Source organism: Argentina silus (assembly GCF_951799395.1).
Source record: "Argentina silus genome assembly, chromosome: 4".
NCBI classification, from domain to species: Eukaryota; Metazoa; Chordata; class Actinopteri; order Argentiniformes; family Argentinidae; genus Argentina; species Argentina silus.
In genome coordinates, this window is record NC_139658.1 from 8,095,716 (window position 1) to 8,115,715 (window position 20,000).

At 44.2% G+C, this 20,000-nt stretch overlaps 1 protein-coding gene across 1 annotated transcript in view; it reads left to right on the top strand.

Annotated features, from left to right (window-relative positions):
• Positions 1–17,620, top strand: part of nckap1l (NCK associated protein 1 like) — a 22,035-nt gene extending 4,415 nt beyond the window's left edge. The window contains exons 6-31 of the mRNA XM_083669055.1: positions 548–638; positions 756–893; positions 1,599–1,647; positions 3,144–3,300; positions 3,522–3,578; positions 3,734–3,830; positions 4,262–4,371; positions 4,631–4,763; positions 5,147–5,228; positions 5,357–5,415; positions 6,256–6,401; positions 6,961–7,093; positions 7,829–7,948; positions 8,328–8,467; positions 8,861–8,992; positions 9,701–9,919; positions 10,125–10,255; positions 11,005–11,102; positions 11,562–11,655; positions 12,022–12,104; positions 12,381–12,461; positions 13,275–13,368; positions 13,832–13,948; positions 15,598–15,707; positions 16,552–16,641; positions 16,918–17,620. Coding sequence (XP_083525181.1) covers positions 548–638; positions 756–893; positions 1,599–1,647; positions 3,144–3,300; positions 3,522–3,578; positions 3,734–3,830; positions 4,262–4,371; positions 4,631–4,763; positions 5,147–5,228; positions 5,357–5,415; positions 6,256–6,401; positions 6,961–7,093; positions 7,829–7,948; positions 8,328–8,467; positions 8,861–8,992; positions 9,701–9,919; positions 10,125–10,255; positions 11,005–11,102; positions 11,562–11,655; positions 12,022–12,104; positions 12,381–12,461; positions 13,275–13,368; positions 13,832–13,948; positions 15,598–15,707; positions 16,552–16,641; positions 16,918–17,034 — 2,878 coding nt within the window. The 3' untranslated portion in view covers positions 17,035–17,620. The remainder of the gene's footprint in view (positions 1–547; positions 639–755; positions 894–1,598; positions 1,648–3,143; positions 3,301–3,521; positions 3,579–3,733; positions 3,831–4,261; positions 4,372–4,630; positions 4,764–5,146; positions 5,229–5,356; positions 5,416–6,255; positions 6,402–6,960; positions 7,094–7,828; positions 7,949–8,327; positions 8,468–8,860; positions 8,993–9,700; positions 9,920–10,124; positions 10,256–11,004; positions 11,103–11,561; positions 11,656–12,021; positions 12,105–12,380; positions 12,462–13,274; positions 13,369–13,831; positions 13,949–15,597; positions 15,708–16,551; positions 16,642–16,917) is intronic.
• Positions 17,621–20,000: the final 2,380 nt, after the last annotated feature.

The following is a 20,000-nucleotide window of genomic DNA, read 5'->3' on the forward strand; positions in this document are numbered from 1 at the left end:
TTTGACTCCACCCAATTCCCATCAGATTTATTTTTATACCAAACTGGCAATATTCTTATCTTGATCAAAGACGCGAGGAGGGAAAATACAAACATGAAGCCATGAATTTGAATGTCACTGCAATTTTCCCTTGCCCTTCACATGAAGCTGTGAGTGCTGTATGACTAAGCCTCCGGGGCTCTCTGGAGCTGGCTAAGAGCTCCACTGCAGAGTGAAACGTGTACCTTTGAGTGAGTGGCTCTCATAAAGAACATCTCCCATTGAAAAAGTTACACCACAAATTGAATATAATAGCGTTCCAAGCAAGGAGGACAATAACTTATGTAAGGAGAGTACACTGAGCAAGTATCGTGTTTGGATACCACTTTCTTTGGACAGTTAGAGCAAGTGCATACAATATAGGCAACAGTATTGAATCTTTGATTTACTGAGCACTGATTGCTTGATTGCTTGATTGCTTGATTATTTGATTGTTTGATTGATTGTTTGATTGATTGATTGATTGATTGATTGATTGATTGACTAAGTTGAGTGATTGACCCTGCAGTGACCCTTCCTACCATCGTCTGGGCAATATGTTTCTGGAGTATGAACAACCCTGGAAGAAGCTGATGGAGGAGTTTGGCCCTCACACCAAGGTGAAGTGAACTCTGACCTTACAGTACATAATGCCCTTACTGTACTTCAGCCATGTTAGAGCACACTGACCTATTCTCTCTCTCTCTCTCTCTCCCCCCCTCTCTCCCCCTCTCAAGTCGGTGACGGAGGCAGTGCTCTCGCTACAGATGGTGTACCCTCGTAGGAACCTGCCAGCGGAGCAGTGGCGAAGTGCCCAGCTCCTCAGCATCCTCAGTGCTCCCGCTGCCATGCTTGACCCTGCCCACTGTCATACTGTGAGGATCTACTCTCCTCTCCTCTCCTCTCCTCTCCTCTCCTCTCCTCTCCTCTCCTCTCCTCTCCTCTCCTCTCCTCTCCTCTCCCCTTATCCCCTCCTCTCCTCTCCCCTTCCCTTATCCCCTCTTCACCCCACTGTGTCCTATCCTGTCCTGCTGCCTTGAAAGCCAGCCATTAGTCATTGTGCTCTCTCTCTATGGCCCCTGGCCTATGGCTATCTCTCCATGGGGGATCAACTGTTGCAGCCAAGCAAACAGAGCTCTAGGCAAACAAACATGATACATGCTCTACCATATGAATATAGAGTGGTTCAGATAAAAGTTAGTTGTAAAATTGAATTTCTGAAAAACTAAACATATCCAAAGGTTGAGAAACCATTAATTTGTTGTGGGTTGGTAATATATTCTGTGTTATTACAAAGTAGAAATACATTATGTACTGTCCAGTGGAGGCTGGTGGAGGTAGAAATCGGAGGACAGGCTCATAGTAATGCATGGAATGGAATGAGGAATGATATCAAACGTGTGTTTGATACCATTCCTTATTCCATTCCATGCATTACAATGAGCCCGTCGTCTGATTTCTACCTCCACCAGCCTCCCCAGGTCCTGTCCGGTCCTGTCCCATGTCCTGTACTACAGGCATACTATCATACAGTACCTATAGAGGATGGTTAAAGGGTTTGAGTTTGTGTTTGATCACAGATGCCCTGTGAATACCTGTCCATGGAAGTGATGGAGCGCTGGATCATATGTGAGTATTAGCTTCCATCCTCACCCAGCTTGTGTGTACACTACAATGTAGGCTATCATTGTTCTTTGTGAGGCATGTACTGTGCTGTTTGAAAGTTTGTGAACCCTACAGGGATGGTCATTATTTTTGTATAAAATAGTAAAATGAACTTATAAAATCTTTATCTAAACCCCAATTCGTAATAAAGACATTCCAAATAAAGGACACAAACAAAAAAATATGATATATTTTCATTGTTTATTTAACAAAAGTGGTTTATTTAATAAAAACTCAATTAACAACAAATATGTGAACCTCTCCAGTCAATAGCTTGTGGCACCTCCATTAGCAGCGATAACTTGGAGTAAATGTCTTGTATAGCCACTAATCAGTCTCTGACATCTGTTTTGAGGGATTTATGCCCACTCCTCCTTACAGAACTCAGCCAATTGAGTGAGGTTTGAGGGGTGTCTGGCATGAACTGCCTGCTTCAGGTCGTGCCACAGCATCTCAATTGGATTTAGGTCAGAACTTTGACTTGGCCAATCCAAAACACAAATCTTCTTTCTCCTGAGCCATTCTTTGGTAGATTTGCTTGAATGCTTTGGGTCATTGTCTTGTTGGAAGATAAGATTCTTTTGGTGGATGCAGTGTTGGGTTTTCGCTAAACATAGTGGTTTTGATTGGACTCATCTGTCCAGCGAACAGACTTCCAGAAACCCTCGGGCTTGTCCAGGTGGTCTCTGGTAAAGTTAGGACAGGCAGTTTGGTTCTTTTTTGATTGAAAAAATTATTTACCCACCTGATTCTACTTACCTACTTGATTTAATCAATGCACCTTGGGGTTCACTTATTTTTGCACCTGCACTAATTTCTTTATAATTTAGTTTTTCTACTACACGCATGATTTCCTCTAAACCAACATATGGAATTGGTAAATATAAACCTGTTATATCAGACAAAAAAGACTGGTTCTGATTAAATAAAGAAGTCATGATAAACGTTTTAAAAATCTGTAATTGCACAAGGGGTTCACATACTTTCAAGCAGCACTGTATGTAGTTGCATTGTTTTCTGTATACATATCGAGCTGTCAGTAGATATCCTGCACTCTACCTAGAACCCAAAAAGGGTTCTTTGGCCTTTCACAGAGGGTTCTACATGGAACCTAAAAGGCATCCTCAAAGGGGGGTTCTCCCACAGGAACAGCCAAAGAACTCCTTTTTGGAGTGTGTGTGTTGATCAGTCCTGTGTTGTGCATCATCCTCTCCTGTCCCCTGCAGTGGGTTTCATGCTGTGTACACTCTAGGGGAGGCTGGTGGAGGTAGACATCGGAGGACGGGGCTCATTGTCATGCATGGAATGGAATGAGGAATGGTATCACAACACATATACTATTCCTCATTCCATTCCATGCATTACAATGAGCCCTGTCCTCTGATGTCTACCTCCACCAGCCTCCCCCTGGTACACTCCCTATCATGTGTCTCACGTTGCTGGTTCCTGTGCCCCTGCAGTGGGTTTCCTGCTGTGCCACACCAGCCTGAACACCAACCAGGCCTCCCAGGAACTGTGGAAGATGGGCCTGCGTAGTGGCCTCTACCTCACACTCATCAGGGACGAGGTGCTCAACATACACAAGGTCTCAGAGGAATGCTTCGATTGCATCAAAGGGTAGGGGATTGACTTTTTATTTTGTTTCAATTAAAACTTTATTGCCGCTTAACATCGGTTGATAGGCGTTTATACTGTGTCTACTGAGAGACCAGACTTACTGTGGTTCAGTGTTGCTTGTTTTGATTGGTTACTTGTACTGTACTTAGCCTTGGGCAACATGATGATGAGCTTTTGTCACCGGTATCCTTAGCAACACCACTCATATTCCTTTGCATCAGATATAATAAGCGTGTTGCAGACATCAAAGAATGCAGGGAGCATACCATAGTCAACTGGTGAGTATATCACATTATGTCAAATAATCAGGCAACCATATAAGTACATAAGTAACTACTAATATCAAGATCCGATCAATATAATGCATATGTCTGTCCAGTTTAAAATGAGAAGTGTGACCCGAGCCGTGTGTTTATGTCTATGTGGAGAACAGTGCAGCTATGCACAGAGAGAGAAGACATTTCCTGAGAGATGCTTTAAAGGAGCTGTTTAAAGTACTGGAGGATGAACCTGGGCTGCTGGGGCCCAAGGTACATGTGGTTCACTCTATTGTTTCACACTGTATGTCTATTAGCATTTATGCCGCTCTGCTATTGTAGCCTACCTGTTATTCTGGCCATTCATCAATTTAGATATAATAATAATAATAATAATAATAATAATAATAATAATAATAATAACAATAATAATACTTAATATATGAGTTTTTGTGTGTACATCAAAATTGTTACCACTTGAACCCTCCTCCTCCTCCTCCTCCTCCTCCTCCTCCTCCTCCTCCTTTTCCTCAGTACTGTTTATATATTAAAGGCATACATCAAGCTGTTGAATAAAAACAGAATCAGTTTATGTTCAATAAGTAAACTCCATATTTGTCTTTCTACCTCATGAATGTGGGCATCAAACACTCTTAAGTCTAACATTCCTCTCTCTGTTGTCTGTCTGCCAATCAATCCCCCAGGCTTTATTTGTCTTCATGGCTCTGTCGTTCTCCCATGACGAGGTTCTCTGGCTCGTCAGACATTCTGAGAACATACCCAAGACCAAGACGCCAGAGGACTACGTTGACAAGTAGGTTTGAAGTAGATCTAAAACAGAGACTGTCTGCTCCACCTTCCAGCCCTCCAGACTCCCATATCGATTATACTGTACCTTCCAGCTCTCCAGACTCCCATATCGATTATACTGTACCTTCCAGCTCTCCAGACTCCCATATCGATTGTTTACATATGTGCCTATAGAGAGGTGACTATAACCGTGTGTGTGTGTGTGTGTGTGTGTGTGTGTGTGTGTGTGTGTGTGTGTGTGTGTGTGTGTGTGTGTGCTACAGTCAGATAGCAGATCTGCTGTTCCACATGGAGAAGCTGAGGGGTCTGATGACTAGATACAGACATGTGGTACAGCGCTACCATGTCCAGTACCTGGCCCAGTTTGATGCTCTGGTGCTCAGTGACACCATCCAGGTGAGTGACATCACACAGGTAGTGAAGAATACTAACACAGGAAGTGACCAGCATCCCATTAAACCTAACCCTAACCCTAACCCTAACCCTAACCAAACCCTTAACTCTAACCCTAACCAAATTTGAACCAGTTTGGAAATTCAACATCGCTTTGCAAGTCGGTGTGTCCCCTTAGTCTTTCCCTACCAACACGTTCTGAGTGACAATGATACCATAAAACAAGTGATGCAGGAAGATTACATCATACAGGTGCTATACCACCGTTTAGCTTCTCATCATCTTTACTGTTCTGAGCCCACTCGTCTCGTTAAAAGATGATTCAAAGACGATAGTCATTCAAAGTGACAAGTGATAATAATGATGTTGCTCCTTCTTCCTCCTAGGGTATATATGTCTGTCCAGAGGAGGAGTCCATCCTGATGTCATCATTCGTGTCGACCCTGTCAGCACTCACAATCAAACAAGGTAAACAGATTTTTTTTCAAACGGAGAAGAGCACGCAAAGAATCACGTTTCTAACCATTGAGAGAGGGTCTCTGTGATTCAGACTGATGTGTCACGCCACTGAACTGAACTGTGTCCCCCACCAACAGTGGAGAACAAAGAGGAGTTTGACCTCAGAGCCCTCCGGCTGGATTGGTTGAGACTGCAGGTATACTACTACTGTACTACAGTGCACATCTGGCTAACATGGATAACATGTACGATGAATCCTCAATCTACAGTCTTGCTGTGTACACCTTTAAATGGTTTCTGGATGTTGCTTGTCCAGTGTGGCTCAGTTGGTAGAGCATGGAGCTTGCAATGCTTAGGTTTGGAGTTCAGTTCCCTCTGGGACTGTGTATATATATATATACACTCATCGAACACTTTATCAGGAACACTATATTAATACTGGGTAGGGCCTCCCTTTGCTCTCAAAACAGACTCAATTCTTTGTGGTATTGATTCCACAAGATGTTGGAAACATTCCTTTGAGATTCTGATCCATGATGACATGATTGCATTACGCAATTCCTGCAGATTTTTCAGGTGCACTTTCAAGCTGTAAATCTTCCGTTCTACCACATCCCAAAGGTGTTCTATTGGATCCGGTAACTGGGAAGGCCACTGAAGAACACTGAACTCATTGTCATGTTCATGAAACCAGTTTGAGATGACTTTTGCTTTGTGACATGGTGCATTATCATGCTGGAAGTAGCCATTAGAAGATGGGTAAATTCATATTAACGGGCCCAAAGTGTGCCAAGAAAACATTCCCCACACCATTACACCACCTCCACCATGAGAAGGTGTACAGGTATTCCTAATAAAGTGTTCAATGAGTGTATATACAAAATGTATGCACTGCACTCACTGTAATACGTTTTTTTGGATAAAAATGTTTGATACCATTCCTCATTCAATTCCATCCACTACGATGATCCCATCCTTCGATTTCTACCTCCACCAGCCTCCCCTGCATTGTATTGTTTATTGTTCGGTGCTGTAGGCCTACACCAGTGTGGCCAAGGCTCCGCTGCCACTCAGGGACTACCCAGACCTTGCCAAGGTGATGAACATGGCCCAGTTCCACACCAGGATGTTGGATAACATCGACGAGTTGCTCCAGGAGACCTCGGAACTCTCCATATTCTGGTCAGTGATAGTAGTTGTAGTCGTAGATCTATTTAGGTATTGAAAAAAAAAATCTATTCAATGTTATTCTATTGTGTAGTTATTCCCAAATTTCTCCACAAGACGTTTCTCTTATTGAAGGATTTAGGATCTGATGCCTTTAACGGACAGGACAGAAATACATAACTAATGTACCATAACAATGCTACTGTAACTGTGCTTTGCTATATTGTAGGGCTGTAAAACATTTAATTGAGTTAATTGCATGGTTTGCTGTGATTAATCACAAATTCTGTGGTTCTGTTTGGTCAAATTGAGCCCTAATTAAGGATTTTTTCATTGGGTTGTAGATGTCATATAAAGGCGTGAAAAGTTGTCTATTACACTTCTGCTGTACATTACTATACTGTTTATAACGGGGGAGGCTGGTGGAGAAATGGTGGAGAAATTGTAGGACACACATGTTTGAAACCATTCCTCATTCTGTCCCATGCATTCCAATGAGCCCGTCCTCCGATTTCTACCTCCACCAGCCTCCCTTGGTCTATAACACTAACACTACTGTGTTGTCTGATCACAGCTTCTACCCGCGGGTGTTTCAGAAGATGTTCAGCCAGAGCACAGAGGAGGTCCGTATGCAGCGCTACCTGATAGCCTTCCCTCTGATCTGCTCCCACTTCAGCCACTGTGGTCACCAGCTATGTCCAGAGGAGGTCAGTAGAGAGTCACCATCACCTGGCCCCGAGTGTACACCAGTGGAGGCTATTGGAGGTAGAAATTGGGGGACGGGCTCATTGTAATGCATGGAATATTATGAAACGTGTGTTTGATACCATTCCTCTTTCCGTTCCATGCATTATAATTAGACCATCCTCCGATTTCTACCTCCACCAGCCTCCCCTGGTAGCAATAGGACAGCTAAACTATTACTACTGGCATTACATGGATAATAGTGATAAGAGCACCACTATTGATCATTATTGAAATGATTATCCCTGTGAGGTGTGAAACCACTCCAACAACAAACATTGATCATCAGTCTAAATATACAGGTCTGGGAAACTGTTGAGAGACATCTTTATTTCTGTGTTGTGTTGTTATTCTTGTTGTCTGTCTGTCTGTCTGTCTGTCGTTCTGTCTGTTCGTCTGTCCGTCTGTCTGTCTGTCTGTCTGTCTGTCTGTCTGTCTGTCTGTCTGTCTGTCTGTCTGTCTGTCTGTATGTATGTCCATTTGTCTGTCTGTCTGCCTGTCTGTCTCTCTTTCTGTCTATCTGTCTATCTGTCTGTGTTGTCTGTCTGTCTGTGTGACTGACTGTCTGTGTGTCTGTCTGTGTTGTCTCTCTGTCTGTCTGTCTGACGGTGTTGTCTGTCTGTCTGTCTGTGTTGTGTCTGTATGGCTTTCTGTCTGTCTGTCTGTCTGTCTGTCTGTCTGTCTGTCTGTCTGTCTAGATGGAGGCCATCGAGAAGAGGAGTCTGCATCTGTGTGTCACCTTCCTGGACGACATAGCCAGGCAGACCGGTCACATTGTCTTGGAGATATGTGCCGAGCAGTGTACCCTCAATGACCAGGTGAATTCTGGGAAGCACACAGGTCATAAAACAAATTACCTAGCCAAGATTGATACCTACCTCCACTCGATTTTCCAATTATATCACACACTAGTCACAGCAGGCAAGGTTGTATTTAGGTAGGTATAGCAGCAGGAAGTACTTGAAAAACAGAATTACAGTGTTGCTACTGTGGAAAAGGGAGAGGGTGCAATAGGGAGGGCCCAGGGTTGCTATTTTTTACTTGGCGGAAAATATGACGAGGCTGTTTCATTTAGACTCTCAAGAGTGCCTTGGCTTGCGCAGGGAAGCATTAAAAGCAAAAGTCCCACTCTTTCTCTGTAAACATTGTACTCAATTCACTTTCTGCTGTCTGTCTCCTGTCTTCTTGGTCCATTAGCTGTTGCCTAAACACTGCGCCCAGACCATCAGCAGGGCTCGTAACAAGAAGCAGAAGAAGCAGGAGTCTAAGAAGGCAGAGGTGCGGAAGGAGAAACCTGGAGCAGAGAGCCTGAGGAAGGACAGGGCCATCGTCACCAAGTCAGTTCCTCTACTGGTCCCTTATACTGTATTACACCTAATGCTGCAACAGTCACAACCCAGACATGACTGTCAGAAGGCCTACTGTATATGACAGGATGATCTGAAACCTCATGATTTTTTTTTGGCATATTTTTTGAAATTACATGACATGACATGAAATTTATTTGCCAGAAGTAGACCCCACTCCACAGAAATGGCTACATTGTTTATGACTGTACCTTGTTATTGACATTTTCTATTCATGTACTTTCATAATGCATAATGCAATTCTCTCTCTCTCTCTCTCTCTCTCTCTCTCTCTCTCTATCTCTCTCTCTCTCTCTCTCTCTCTTTCTATCCCCCCCCCCCCACCACCACCTCCACCACCACCACCACCTCCCCCCATCACAGTATGGACAAGATGCACCTCACTCTGACTGAACTGTGTAGCTGCTACAGCTACTGCAATGACATCAAAGTGTTTGACCACATCGTGGTTCCTGTCGAGTTCCTCATCTCTCAGCTGGAGGTCCGCCTCACAAAGTAGGCTATGGTGCACCCTCCGCCATCATATACTGTACTGTAAGAAATGGGTTCCAGAAGGGTTCTTTGTCTGTCCCTATGAGAGGATTCTATTAGTACTCTAGAACCCTTTTGGGTTCCATTTAGAACCTTCTGTGGAAACCCAAAAGGATTACTCAAAGGGTTCTTCCACAGGGACAGCGAAGAACTCTTTATGGTTCTATAACCTTTCCTTCTGAGAGTGTAGTCCTGTATTATTACACCTTGGATATTCCGTACCGGTCCAAGTTTGTCACATTTATCTGACTGAATGAAGCAAGGAATGCTGGAAATGAAACATACAGATGCCAGAACTTAAGTGTGTAGTGTATTTAAATGAGCAATTTCTACCAGGGGCAACCTAATGTTCTGTGGAGACGTTCTGCTTGGTCGCGATGTCTCCGCCAGATTAGCATCTCTCCTGCTGTCCTAACATTAGTCCCTTCAGATTGGCAGCTGGGGCTACAGTAATTGCTCCTACCCACCCACCTGGGCCGCATTAGTAGATATAGCCAGATGGAAGCACACACACACACACACACACACACACACACACACACACACACACACACACACACACACACACACACTCGCACACACACACATGGTTGCTTGAGGCTGTGGTTGAGCCAGCATGGTTGGTTGAGCATGTGTACAGTCTGCCAGTGTTGACTGACGTGGGGTTTGCAGAATCTTCGTGAGAAAGGCCAATTACAACCAGACCACCCAGGAGATAGCGCGGCCCTCGGACCTCCTGGCTGGGATCAGAGCCTACACGGCCAGCCTGCACACCCTGTCACGCTACATCAGCATGGACGTCACTCGTTTGGTCAAGAATGTCCTCCTGCAGCAGACCCAACCGCTGGACTCCCAAGGAGGGCAGACTCTCACCACCCTCTACACCAATTGGTAAATTATCTCATTCAGATTGTTCTGCATTTAGGAACACACACACACACACACACACACACACACACACACACACACACACACACACACACACACACACACACACACACACACACACACAAAACATCACAACATCATGTTGTTTAATCTCTATATCAGTCCCCTATATCAGTCTTGAGGAGGTTTCTCTCTTGTCTCACCACAGGTATCTGGAGAGCCTTCTGCGCCAGGCCAGTAGCGCTCAGATCATCCACTCTCCCACGATGCACTGCTTCGTCAACCATATCAATGAGAACGAGCAGAGCTTCAGAGCTGAGGAGTACTCTGACATCTCTGGTAGGAATTCACTATAGCCAATTGACTTGCTAATGCACTTCCTGCTTTTTAAGTCGACGCAGACATTTGTGGAAGTGCTCCTTTTCACCACTTTCACATCCATTACTGCTCAATGTATTGCTGGATTTCTTGACACCAGAGTCTCATGATTGTAACATTTGAGGGAGGTGTAGTAAGAGTCACAATGATAGATTACTCACACTCGGTTTGGTGTATCTGACCCGCAGTACATGTGTTTGATACCATCCCTCATTCCATTCTATGCATTATAATGAGCCGGTCCTCTGATTTCTACCTCCACCAGCCTCCCCTGCCACCTTCAGACACCCACAGACTATCATCATCCTAGTCTATTTTTACCCTATGGGGAATGACACATGCTCTACACCCTCTCAATGACTCACTCTTATATCAAATCCCATCTTTACCGCACACTTCTCCTTATATCATAGAGCTATCAAGCCTTAGATGAGCTAATCCTAACCTACACCACTACCACTGTCAAATCCCATCTATACTTAGCACGTCTCCTTGTATCATAGAGCTATCAAGCCTTGGTTGTGCTGACCCTAATCCTAACCTTCACCACTCGCATGATCAAATACCATTTATACTGCACGGTGACATTTCTGCTTCCATAGTTGTCCAGACATGTAGGTCCTAGCTGAGCTGAACCCTAACCTTAACCCCTACCATTACCACATCTCATCTGTACCGACTCACGTCCCCTTATCTTCCCATTGGCTCAGAGCTGCAAGCCCTGGCGGAGCTGATTGGTCCGTATGGATTCAAGTTCCTGAGTGAGAACCTGATGTGGCACATCACATCGCAAGTCAGTGAGCTGAAGGTAAGGCGGCCATCATGGGTTACTATTAACCATACTGTAAATGGAACCACTATCATTAAAATGTTTTGACTGACTGGCTTATAAAATCACTTTATAAGTTAGTGAAGTGAAGGGAGGATGTCGCTGTCTTAACAAGAAACGTTTTCTCCTAACTCAGTAATAATGTCTTATTACTGTGCTATTCATGTGTTTTTACTCCGATATAAACAAACACAATATAACATCATCTCAGTCAGTGATATCATGTGACAACTGGGCTACTATCGTAGGACCTCACCAGGCTTTACTAATCAATCATTCTCAATTCTTACAATACCACTCCTCAACCATACTCACACACACACACACACACACACACACACACACACACACACACACACACACACACACACACACACACACACACACACACACCTCACCTGGGGTAGATTTACCTGAAACTTCCTCTCTTCCTCTCAGAAACTAGTGACTGAGAACATGGACACCCTGGTTCAGATAAGGAACAACTTTGACAACCCTAAGGTCATGGCCAACCTACATAAGAAACTACCAGGTGAGGTGGAGGAGGAGGAGGGGGAGGAGGAGGAGGAGGAGGAGGAGGAGGAGATGGTGAGGAGGAGATGAATGAGGAGGAGGAGGAGGAGATGAATGAGGAGGAGGAGATGGATGAGGAGGAGGAGGTGGATGAGGAAGTGAAGAAGGAGGAGGAGGAGGTGGATGAGGAGGAAGTGAAGGAGGTAGATGAGGAAGTGGAGGAGGTGGAGAAGGAGATGTTTGAGTTGGTGGAGAAGGAGGAGGTGGATGAGGTGGAGAAGGAGGTGGAGGGGACAGAAAAATACAGTATTGCTACTAAGTTGATGCAAAGAACATGTGAAGCTCCATGTGTGTTCTTCATCTCGTGTGTCCCTTTCCTCTGCAGCCGATGACAACGTCTTGAAGAGAATGACCATCATAGGAGTGATCCTGTCCTTCAGGGCCATGGCACAGAATACTCTGGCTGATGTGAGACACACACCCAGCACAATAATGATGACTTATGGAAAAACATAAATAGCTTTTACAGTATGATCATTTTAGTTGTTCTTTAAATGGATTTTCCACTCAGAAACTATTTGATATGCTTTTATCACATACCGAGGCTGTTTTCGGTCCACCCAAAAATTTAGGAGCAACTTAGCAACTTGCAGCACTGTTATGTAAATGTGGAATGTCCCTTGAAAGAAGTTACCAATCAATCATATTTTTTATATGATATTTATATTTTATTCCCATTTCTAGATCATGCACAAGCATTGCCCTTACATCATGGGCCCCATCGAAGGCCTGAATGATTTAGTCTCTCCTGAAACAGACATCAAGGTAAAAGCATCCTTCGTCTCCTTGTCAAGATCAGAGCTTTGAAACTCTCCAGATGTCAGGATCATCCACCCCTAAGGACATAATGTCCTCTGTTTTGATGCATATAGTACTCCCAGAATTACAACTTATTGTGCACTGCAAACATGAAGGCAGCAACGTGTTTTTTGATTATCTTTAGATACTATCGAGATATGATCAAAATTGTCACCTGCGCATTTGTGGTAGTGTTTTGACTAGCATCTTCAGTACTAGCTTCTTTAGTAAAAACCCCTTGCGGTGGTCCTTCAGAGAGTGGCTTGGCAGACATGACAGACTATGTCAATGTAACCCCAAAGACGTCAGCAGCACCCCTCCCCACCTCCCTCCGTGAGACACACTCACCCCAGCCCTGCTGCCTTTCACTAAAACCCCCACATCGGCAGGAAACAGGCTGCCCTGCAAGACAACAGATACAAGCCAGGAGGTTAAGCAATGATATACTATCACTGACTAGAGAAGGGTTGTAATTGTTGTTGTTGTTTTTGTTGTTGTTTGTTTAGAAAATGTATCCTCCATCTATATGGTTAATTCTGGATACATTATAGATTTGATGTCTTGAATGCACAAGTATAATGTATCTTATAAATCCTTTTCGATGCATTGTTGAATATATAAAACATATATTTTGAATGCACCAGTGACGTTAAAGCATGAAATAGGACAGTGGCTAACCAATTATGTAGTATCACAGTTTAGAGTGTTTTGTTAGTATTTTGTTTCAGATGTGCACAGATACGTTACTAATTTGATTATATTTATATTGTCACTGTCCAGGTGACTCTCAGTGTGTTTGAGCTGGCCTCTGCTGCAGGTCTCAGCTGTGACATAGACCCCGGCCTGGTCAAAGCCATCGCCAACATGCGCACAGGTGGGATAGGCAATGGGCTGTTGGATGTCCACTATGCACATACAATACACATACACAGACTATATGCATACAGTACAGTATACATACAAGATACATATACAACATACAGCCTATATACTGTATATACATATGTGGTGGAGGTATTTTAGAATCACGCTCTTGTGACGAGGTAGCCCTGCATGTGACTTCTAAGCATAGACATAGCCCTCTTATCACAAGGATCTCTTCTTGGTAGAACGGTTTGATGATATAACGGTCTGTGGCCTCTATGCAAGATGTTCCTCGGTTCAAACCCTGACAGTTACATATACAACAAAGTCTACAGTATATACATGTACAACAAATGCACACCCATGTACGGTACAACATATACATACAGTACACCTATACATACTCTATTTACATTGTGTTTAACTGTGGTTCAGCAGCAGGACTCTAGAGCCTCTGTCTATGCTCTCCCTAGATAACTCCTCAGTTGATGAGGAGTACAAGCTGTCCTGTCTGCTCCTGGTCTACATCGCTGTGTCCTTGCCCATCCTGGCTCTGGATCCTAACTCCTCCTACAGCAAAGAGTATGGAGGTGAGCGTAAAGCCTATGATAAGGAATGACGATACCCAGGCACTGTGACTTTACCAGGAGTGTCTTCAGTGTTTTGATATCAGATTCTACGGCACATAACGTACGAGGACACAAACAGATGGGAGAGAGAGACGCCCACTCCCGCCGACATCTGCAGTGAGGCTGATTAGAACATTCCCACTAGCGCTTGCTCTAAATTCTGACAAATATGATGACTAGATTAGAACGATGACTAGATTAGAACAATGACAATATGACTGTATAGAACAATGACAAAATAACATGCCTCAAAGTAAAAGCCCCACATGAGTAAGGGTTCCTGGTAAGCCTTGAGATTAGCTACACTAACCCTACCCTGACCACAAACCCAGCATTGCCAGTTCAATTCACTAACTGAAGCACCACTATTAGTAACATTTAGTACCAGGAAGTTACCAATTGTGCTGAATTCAAGTTCCAGAAAGTACCCCTTGTTATGACATAGTTTCCATAGTTCTCAGTAAATAGTGGGAAGATACCAACCGAAACCATTCTGTAAAATAGAGTTTTCCCATATCATCCCACCTTATCTCACACAATCTTTCTACCACCATGCAATTAGTAACTACTGGATGACATTTCACAACATTCCATTAGCCATGAGAAGAGCCATAGAAGAGCCATTAGAAGGGCCATAGAAGAGCCATAGAAGAGCCATAGAAGAGCCATTAGAAGGGCCATTAGAAGAGCCATAGAAGAGCCATTAGAAGGGCCATTAGAAGTGCCATAGAAGAGCCATAGAAGAGCCATTAGAAGGGCCATTAGAAGAGCCATAGAAGAGCCATTAGAAGGGCCATTAGAAGAGCCATTAGAAGGGCCATTAGAAGAGCCATAGAAGAGCCATAGAAGAGCCATTAGAAGGGCCATTAGAAGAGTGCTGTGACATCTTTGAATGATAGGACTCCCCAATGACAGAAGACTCAAATGCATACAGTGCAAAGATGTTGAATAATGACAAACATATTTTTGCAAAGGGGGACATTTGTTTACAGAGATCTAATGCTGATGTGCTGCTTTCATAGTGTTAGTCTTGGCCTCAGGCCTGCTGACCTCAGTAACTTGGCACTGAGCCTTGACTAAACAAAAACTTCAGCAGCATCAAATAGAACATCTACATCAGAGCAGAGGGTGGCATTCACCTCAGGTTGTTGTTATGGTCTGTTGCTTTTTCCATTGACATGATTTAGGAGGATAGCTCTCTGGAGGGTTAGGGTTAGGGTTAGGGTTAGGGTTAGGGTTAGGGTTAGGGAGTCTGAGGTTGAGGAAATCGAGTGTTCCCTGTTGCACAAAGTGTCGTTTCATTTGGTGTCACTCTTATCATTGTCTGCCTGCAGGGTTCAAATGACACACTGTTTTTGGGGGGGGCTATATGACTCTAAGGGGTGCCCAACAAAGATGATTTGCCACTTCTGTATATTTAATGCTTGTGGAGTGGCCATGATCTTTTATAGGGGGTGCTCCTTCCCTCCCTCCAAAGTCCCGCTGCAAATCTAACTCTATCTATCTGTCTGTCTGTCTGTCTGTCTGTCTGTCTGTCCGTCCGTCCGTCCGTCCATCCGTCCGTCTGTCTGTCTGTCCATCTGTCCTGTCTGTCTGTCTGTCATTCTCAGGTCACAACAACAACATCCACTGTGTGGCCACTGCTGTCAATCAACTGTCTGCAGCCATGTTCACGGTCCAGAACAAGAACATCGAGCAGCAGCTCAAAGAGTTCCTGTTGGTGAGTAGTACAAACCTCTAACATTGGTTTATCATAATATTAAAGGGGCAACCTGGGATTCTGGTAAACAGCTGAGGGATGGAGAAATGTAACCACTCTCAAATTCCTAGATGGAGCTATGGTCTTAGGGATGCTAGTTTGGACCTTGGTGGACTTGGTGGAAGGACACAGCCGTCTTGCATGAGAGGCAGTGGTTCTAATAACCCTTTCCTTTCTCAAGCCCTACAGTCGTCCGCCGTGTGAACTGGCAGCAACAACTTTTTCCACCCACTTTTTGCCACTGTTCTTGTTTGTGTGTGTGTGTGTGTGTGTGTGTGTGTGTGTGTGTGTGTGTGTGTGTGTGTGTATGGAAGCAGAGGACTGAGATCAAAATGATGGTTTTAACCATGTCCAAAATGTATATACTGTACCAATCCCAGATTGCCCCTTTAATCTCAAATACACACTGTCCACTAGGCCAAGAGGTGAAGTTTGAGATATACTGTAAGTTGTTTCTCTTGGGAAATGCTATGGCTAATCCTAACCTAAGCAAACTGTGCAATGTAGAGTTGCCGTTGATACTGTCATTTGTTGATAGTTTGAGCATCTGTAGACCGCCTAGAAGAGACTATCCAAATACAGTGAGGTCCAAGGGGATCCTATTCACCCTGGGAAATCTTCTATTTGTTTTGGAGCGGCACATTGGAGCGGACATTCCCTTTTTACTTATACCATATCTTTAGTTGTTGTTGCTCCTGTGACTATTTAGGATGTGTGTCCTAAAACCTCTCTTTTGAAATGTATTTCTGTATTTTCTCCTGCTGATATTTATAAGCTTTAACGTGACCTTTGACCTTTCTTATAGGTGGCATCTTCCACACTGCTGCAGCTGGGTCAGAACGTGGAACGAGTGGACAGCAAGAACCGTGACTCCGTCTACCTGCTTCTGCACATGGTAGCTTGGCAAACACATCTTGCATACAACCATTCCTCATCTCATCCATGCATTACAATGAGCCTTGTCCTCTGATTTCTACCTCCATCAGCCTCCACTCACTGGTGTAAATGAGGAATGGTATCAAACAGACACCCATGCATTACAATGAGCCCATCGTCTGATTTTTACTTTACATACTATATATATATATATATATATATATAGGTGGTATATATTGGAATGGTATATAAATGGAATGTATTTGATTGACAGTATCTTATTTCTTACCTGTAGATAGTGGACACATCTCCGTTCCTGAGCCAGGACATGTTGGAAAAGTGTTTTCCTTATGTTCTCCTGAGGAACGCCTACCGGGAGGTCTACAGGACCTTCATTATCACTCTGGGCTGACTTTCATCAACACGTCTCTCTGCTACTCAGACTAGTGGAGGCTGCTGGAGGTAGAAATCGGAGGAGGGTCTCATTGTAATGCATGGAATGGAATGAGGAATGGTATCATCCCGTTCCATGCATTACATCGGAGCCCGTCCTCCGATTTCTACCTCCACCAGCCTCCACTGAGTCAGGCCATCATACTGTCATACTGCAGCCCAAATCATAATATGCAAAACAAAACGGGACAGTCTCCCAAGAAGCTTCATGGCTAAAACTATTTATCTACTACTTTATCCCTTTTGACAATCCAGGCCCACTCCTAACATTGTGTTAGTTCATGCGCAGAAAATTTACCTGCAAACATTGATTTTACAATTCTTACTCTCTCGCGACTTTGCGGCAGGATTGGCGGGAAAAATAAAGTAATGCTTAAGCTATGAAGCTTTCCTGAAACCGACCTGTAACTTCTCAGGAATATTCTATTCTATTTTGCTTTTCATATTTTTATTATTACCGAAAGTACTGTTTAGAGAGTAGTACAAATAGACAATGATAATAATGACATTGATTATTTTCTACTAATAAAATGAACTAAATTCGGTCTTGTTTTGTGTTTATTAGACAATAACAAGAGATCCGCATGGATGTATTCAGTCTATTTCCAGTCCACTGCACTAATAGCACAGCTCCCCCCCTCCCCCCCCCCCCCCCTCCCCCCCCTCCCCCCCCTCCCCCCCCTCCCCCCTGCTGTATCCATCGTCTTTCACCCCTGGGGCTTGTTGGCATGCTAGGGACATGGATGATCCGATGGACGTCTGTGTGTGTGTGTGTGTGTGTGTGTGTGTGTGTGTGTGTGTGTGTGCGTGTGTGTGGATGATCCCATGGACGTCTGTGTGTGTATGTGTGTGTGCGTGGGGGGTGTGTGTGTGGGTGTATGTGGGTGAGTGTGTGTGTGGGCGTGGGTGGGTGTGTGTGTGGATGTATGTGGGTGTGTGTGTGTGTGTGTGTGTGTGTGTGTGTGTGCAGTGTGTGTGTGTGTGTGTGTGCAGTGTGTGTGTAAGCCTTCTGATGGTCCTTGGTGTACAGTGCTTAGTGGAAGGACACAGCCTTCTTACAGTGGTTCTAATAACCCTCTCCTTCCTCAAGCCCCACTGTCCTCCCTTGTGTGAACTGGCAGCAATAACAGCACCACTGCTGCTCAAACCTCACACACAACCACAAACATATCGTAAACTCCACCACTACTATTTCCACCCACTTTTTGTCACTGTTCACAGCGTGTGTGTGTGTGTGTGTGTGTGTGTGTCTGTGTGTGTGTGTGTGAGGGGGTATGCAGGGGATATGAGAGTAACCAACTATTTTAACAGATTTGTGAAGCGGCTCTCAGAGATGATAAAGAGGCGTGTTTCAGCGAAGGGGTCATCGGGAGAGATGAGCCACCGGTTTTCTGGATGGATGGTACTGTGTGTGCGTGGAGTGTGTGTGTGTGTGTGTGTGTGTGTGTGTGTGTGTGTGTGTGTGTGTGTGTGTGTGTGTGTGTATTAACTGACAGGAACACTGGATAAAACTAAATTCATTGCAATAATGGTCCATTTGTTCGATCAAGGAGAATGTAAAAAACAGTGAACTCATTCAAGCAGTTAGTTTCTAGTTTATTTGGGTTTAAAAGTTCATTTTACACAGGGTCACAGACCAACACACTTTACTTGTAGACAAAAACAGAGACACTCCACAACAACTAGAATACGTGTAGAATTACGTCACTGCTGTGTACCTCACATCCTCTTCACAGTGTTCCACCCCTGTGGCTCAGAGGCTTTGCAGACAAACCATTATCCTGCTCCACCGTAGGTCCGCTGTCCCAAGGTGATTATGACGGGGACCAGTGGAAACTACAGGCTTGACATAAAGGTCCTTGGCTGGTCGTGTTGGTGACAGAGCTGCTCACCTGCAGATCTAGAGATCTCAGAACCCCAGGACCTCTCTCTCTCACACACTCTCTCTCACACACACACACACACACACACACACACACACACACACACACACACAGCGTCAGCATTAACAGCAGCACTAGGAAGATCCCCACACGCGCATGCACACACAAGCACGCGTGCACGCACGCACGCACGCACGCGCACACACACACACACACACACACACACACACACACACACACACACACACACACACACACACACAAAAACACCTTCAGCAGCATAGTGAGGAGCCAGGCTATGAAGCCTTCATACTACAGACTGAACCCTGATGTCAGCCCGGAGACCTTCAAGACTACATTCTCACAGGTCTGAGGTCAAATGTTTCCTCATGAATCATCTCCTGTAATCAATTCAACGACTTAGTCTTTGCATAGTCTGCTGGGCTAAGCCCGTCCTCCGATTTCAACCTCCACCAGCCTCCTCTGCTGGATAATACTGCAGGCGAACATGCCTATTTAGAAGGTAGCCTGTTGGAACAGATACACTGTATAGTGTTGAACATCTATGTTGACAGTGAGTTCAGTGACTTAGTGTTGTAATCCACCTACATTAATAACAAATGTATTAGTTAAGCAGTAATGCCCGAGAGGTCGTGATTTATCATCAACATTGTCGAGGCATGACGCAACCCCAACCAAGTGACAATTTTGATGATAAATCACGGCCTCAAGGGCATTATTGCAGTTACGAAAGAAGTCAGAAAGTTGTGACAAGAAAACAATTCTATAAGTATTTATTTTGTGATAGATTATGGTGGTTTCTGCCCTGTACTGAGAAATATAGTTCCCAAAACTACAAATATTGTCAAGGGAAGACTCATCCACAAATCTACTGCGGCGTAGGAATATCATAATAGGTGATTTAACCGTGACATTATCGTTATTAAATCACTGCTTCGAATGCCTCTTGGCCAATCACGATGCTTGTTTTCATCAACCTGTTGTATAAAACATTATTATTCCTTATTCTAGGCTGATACCT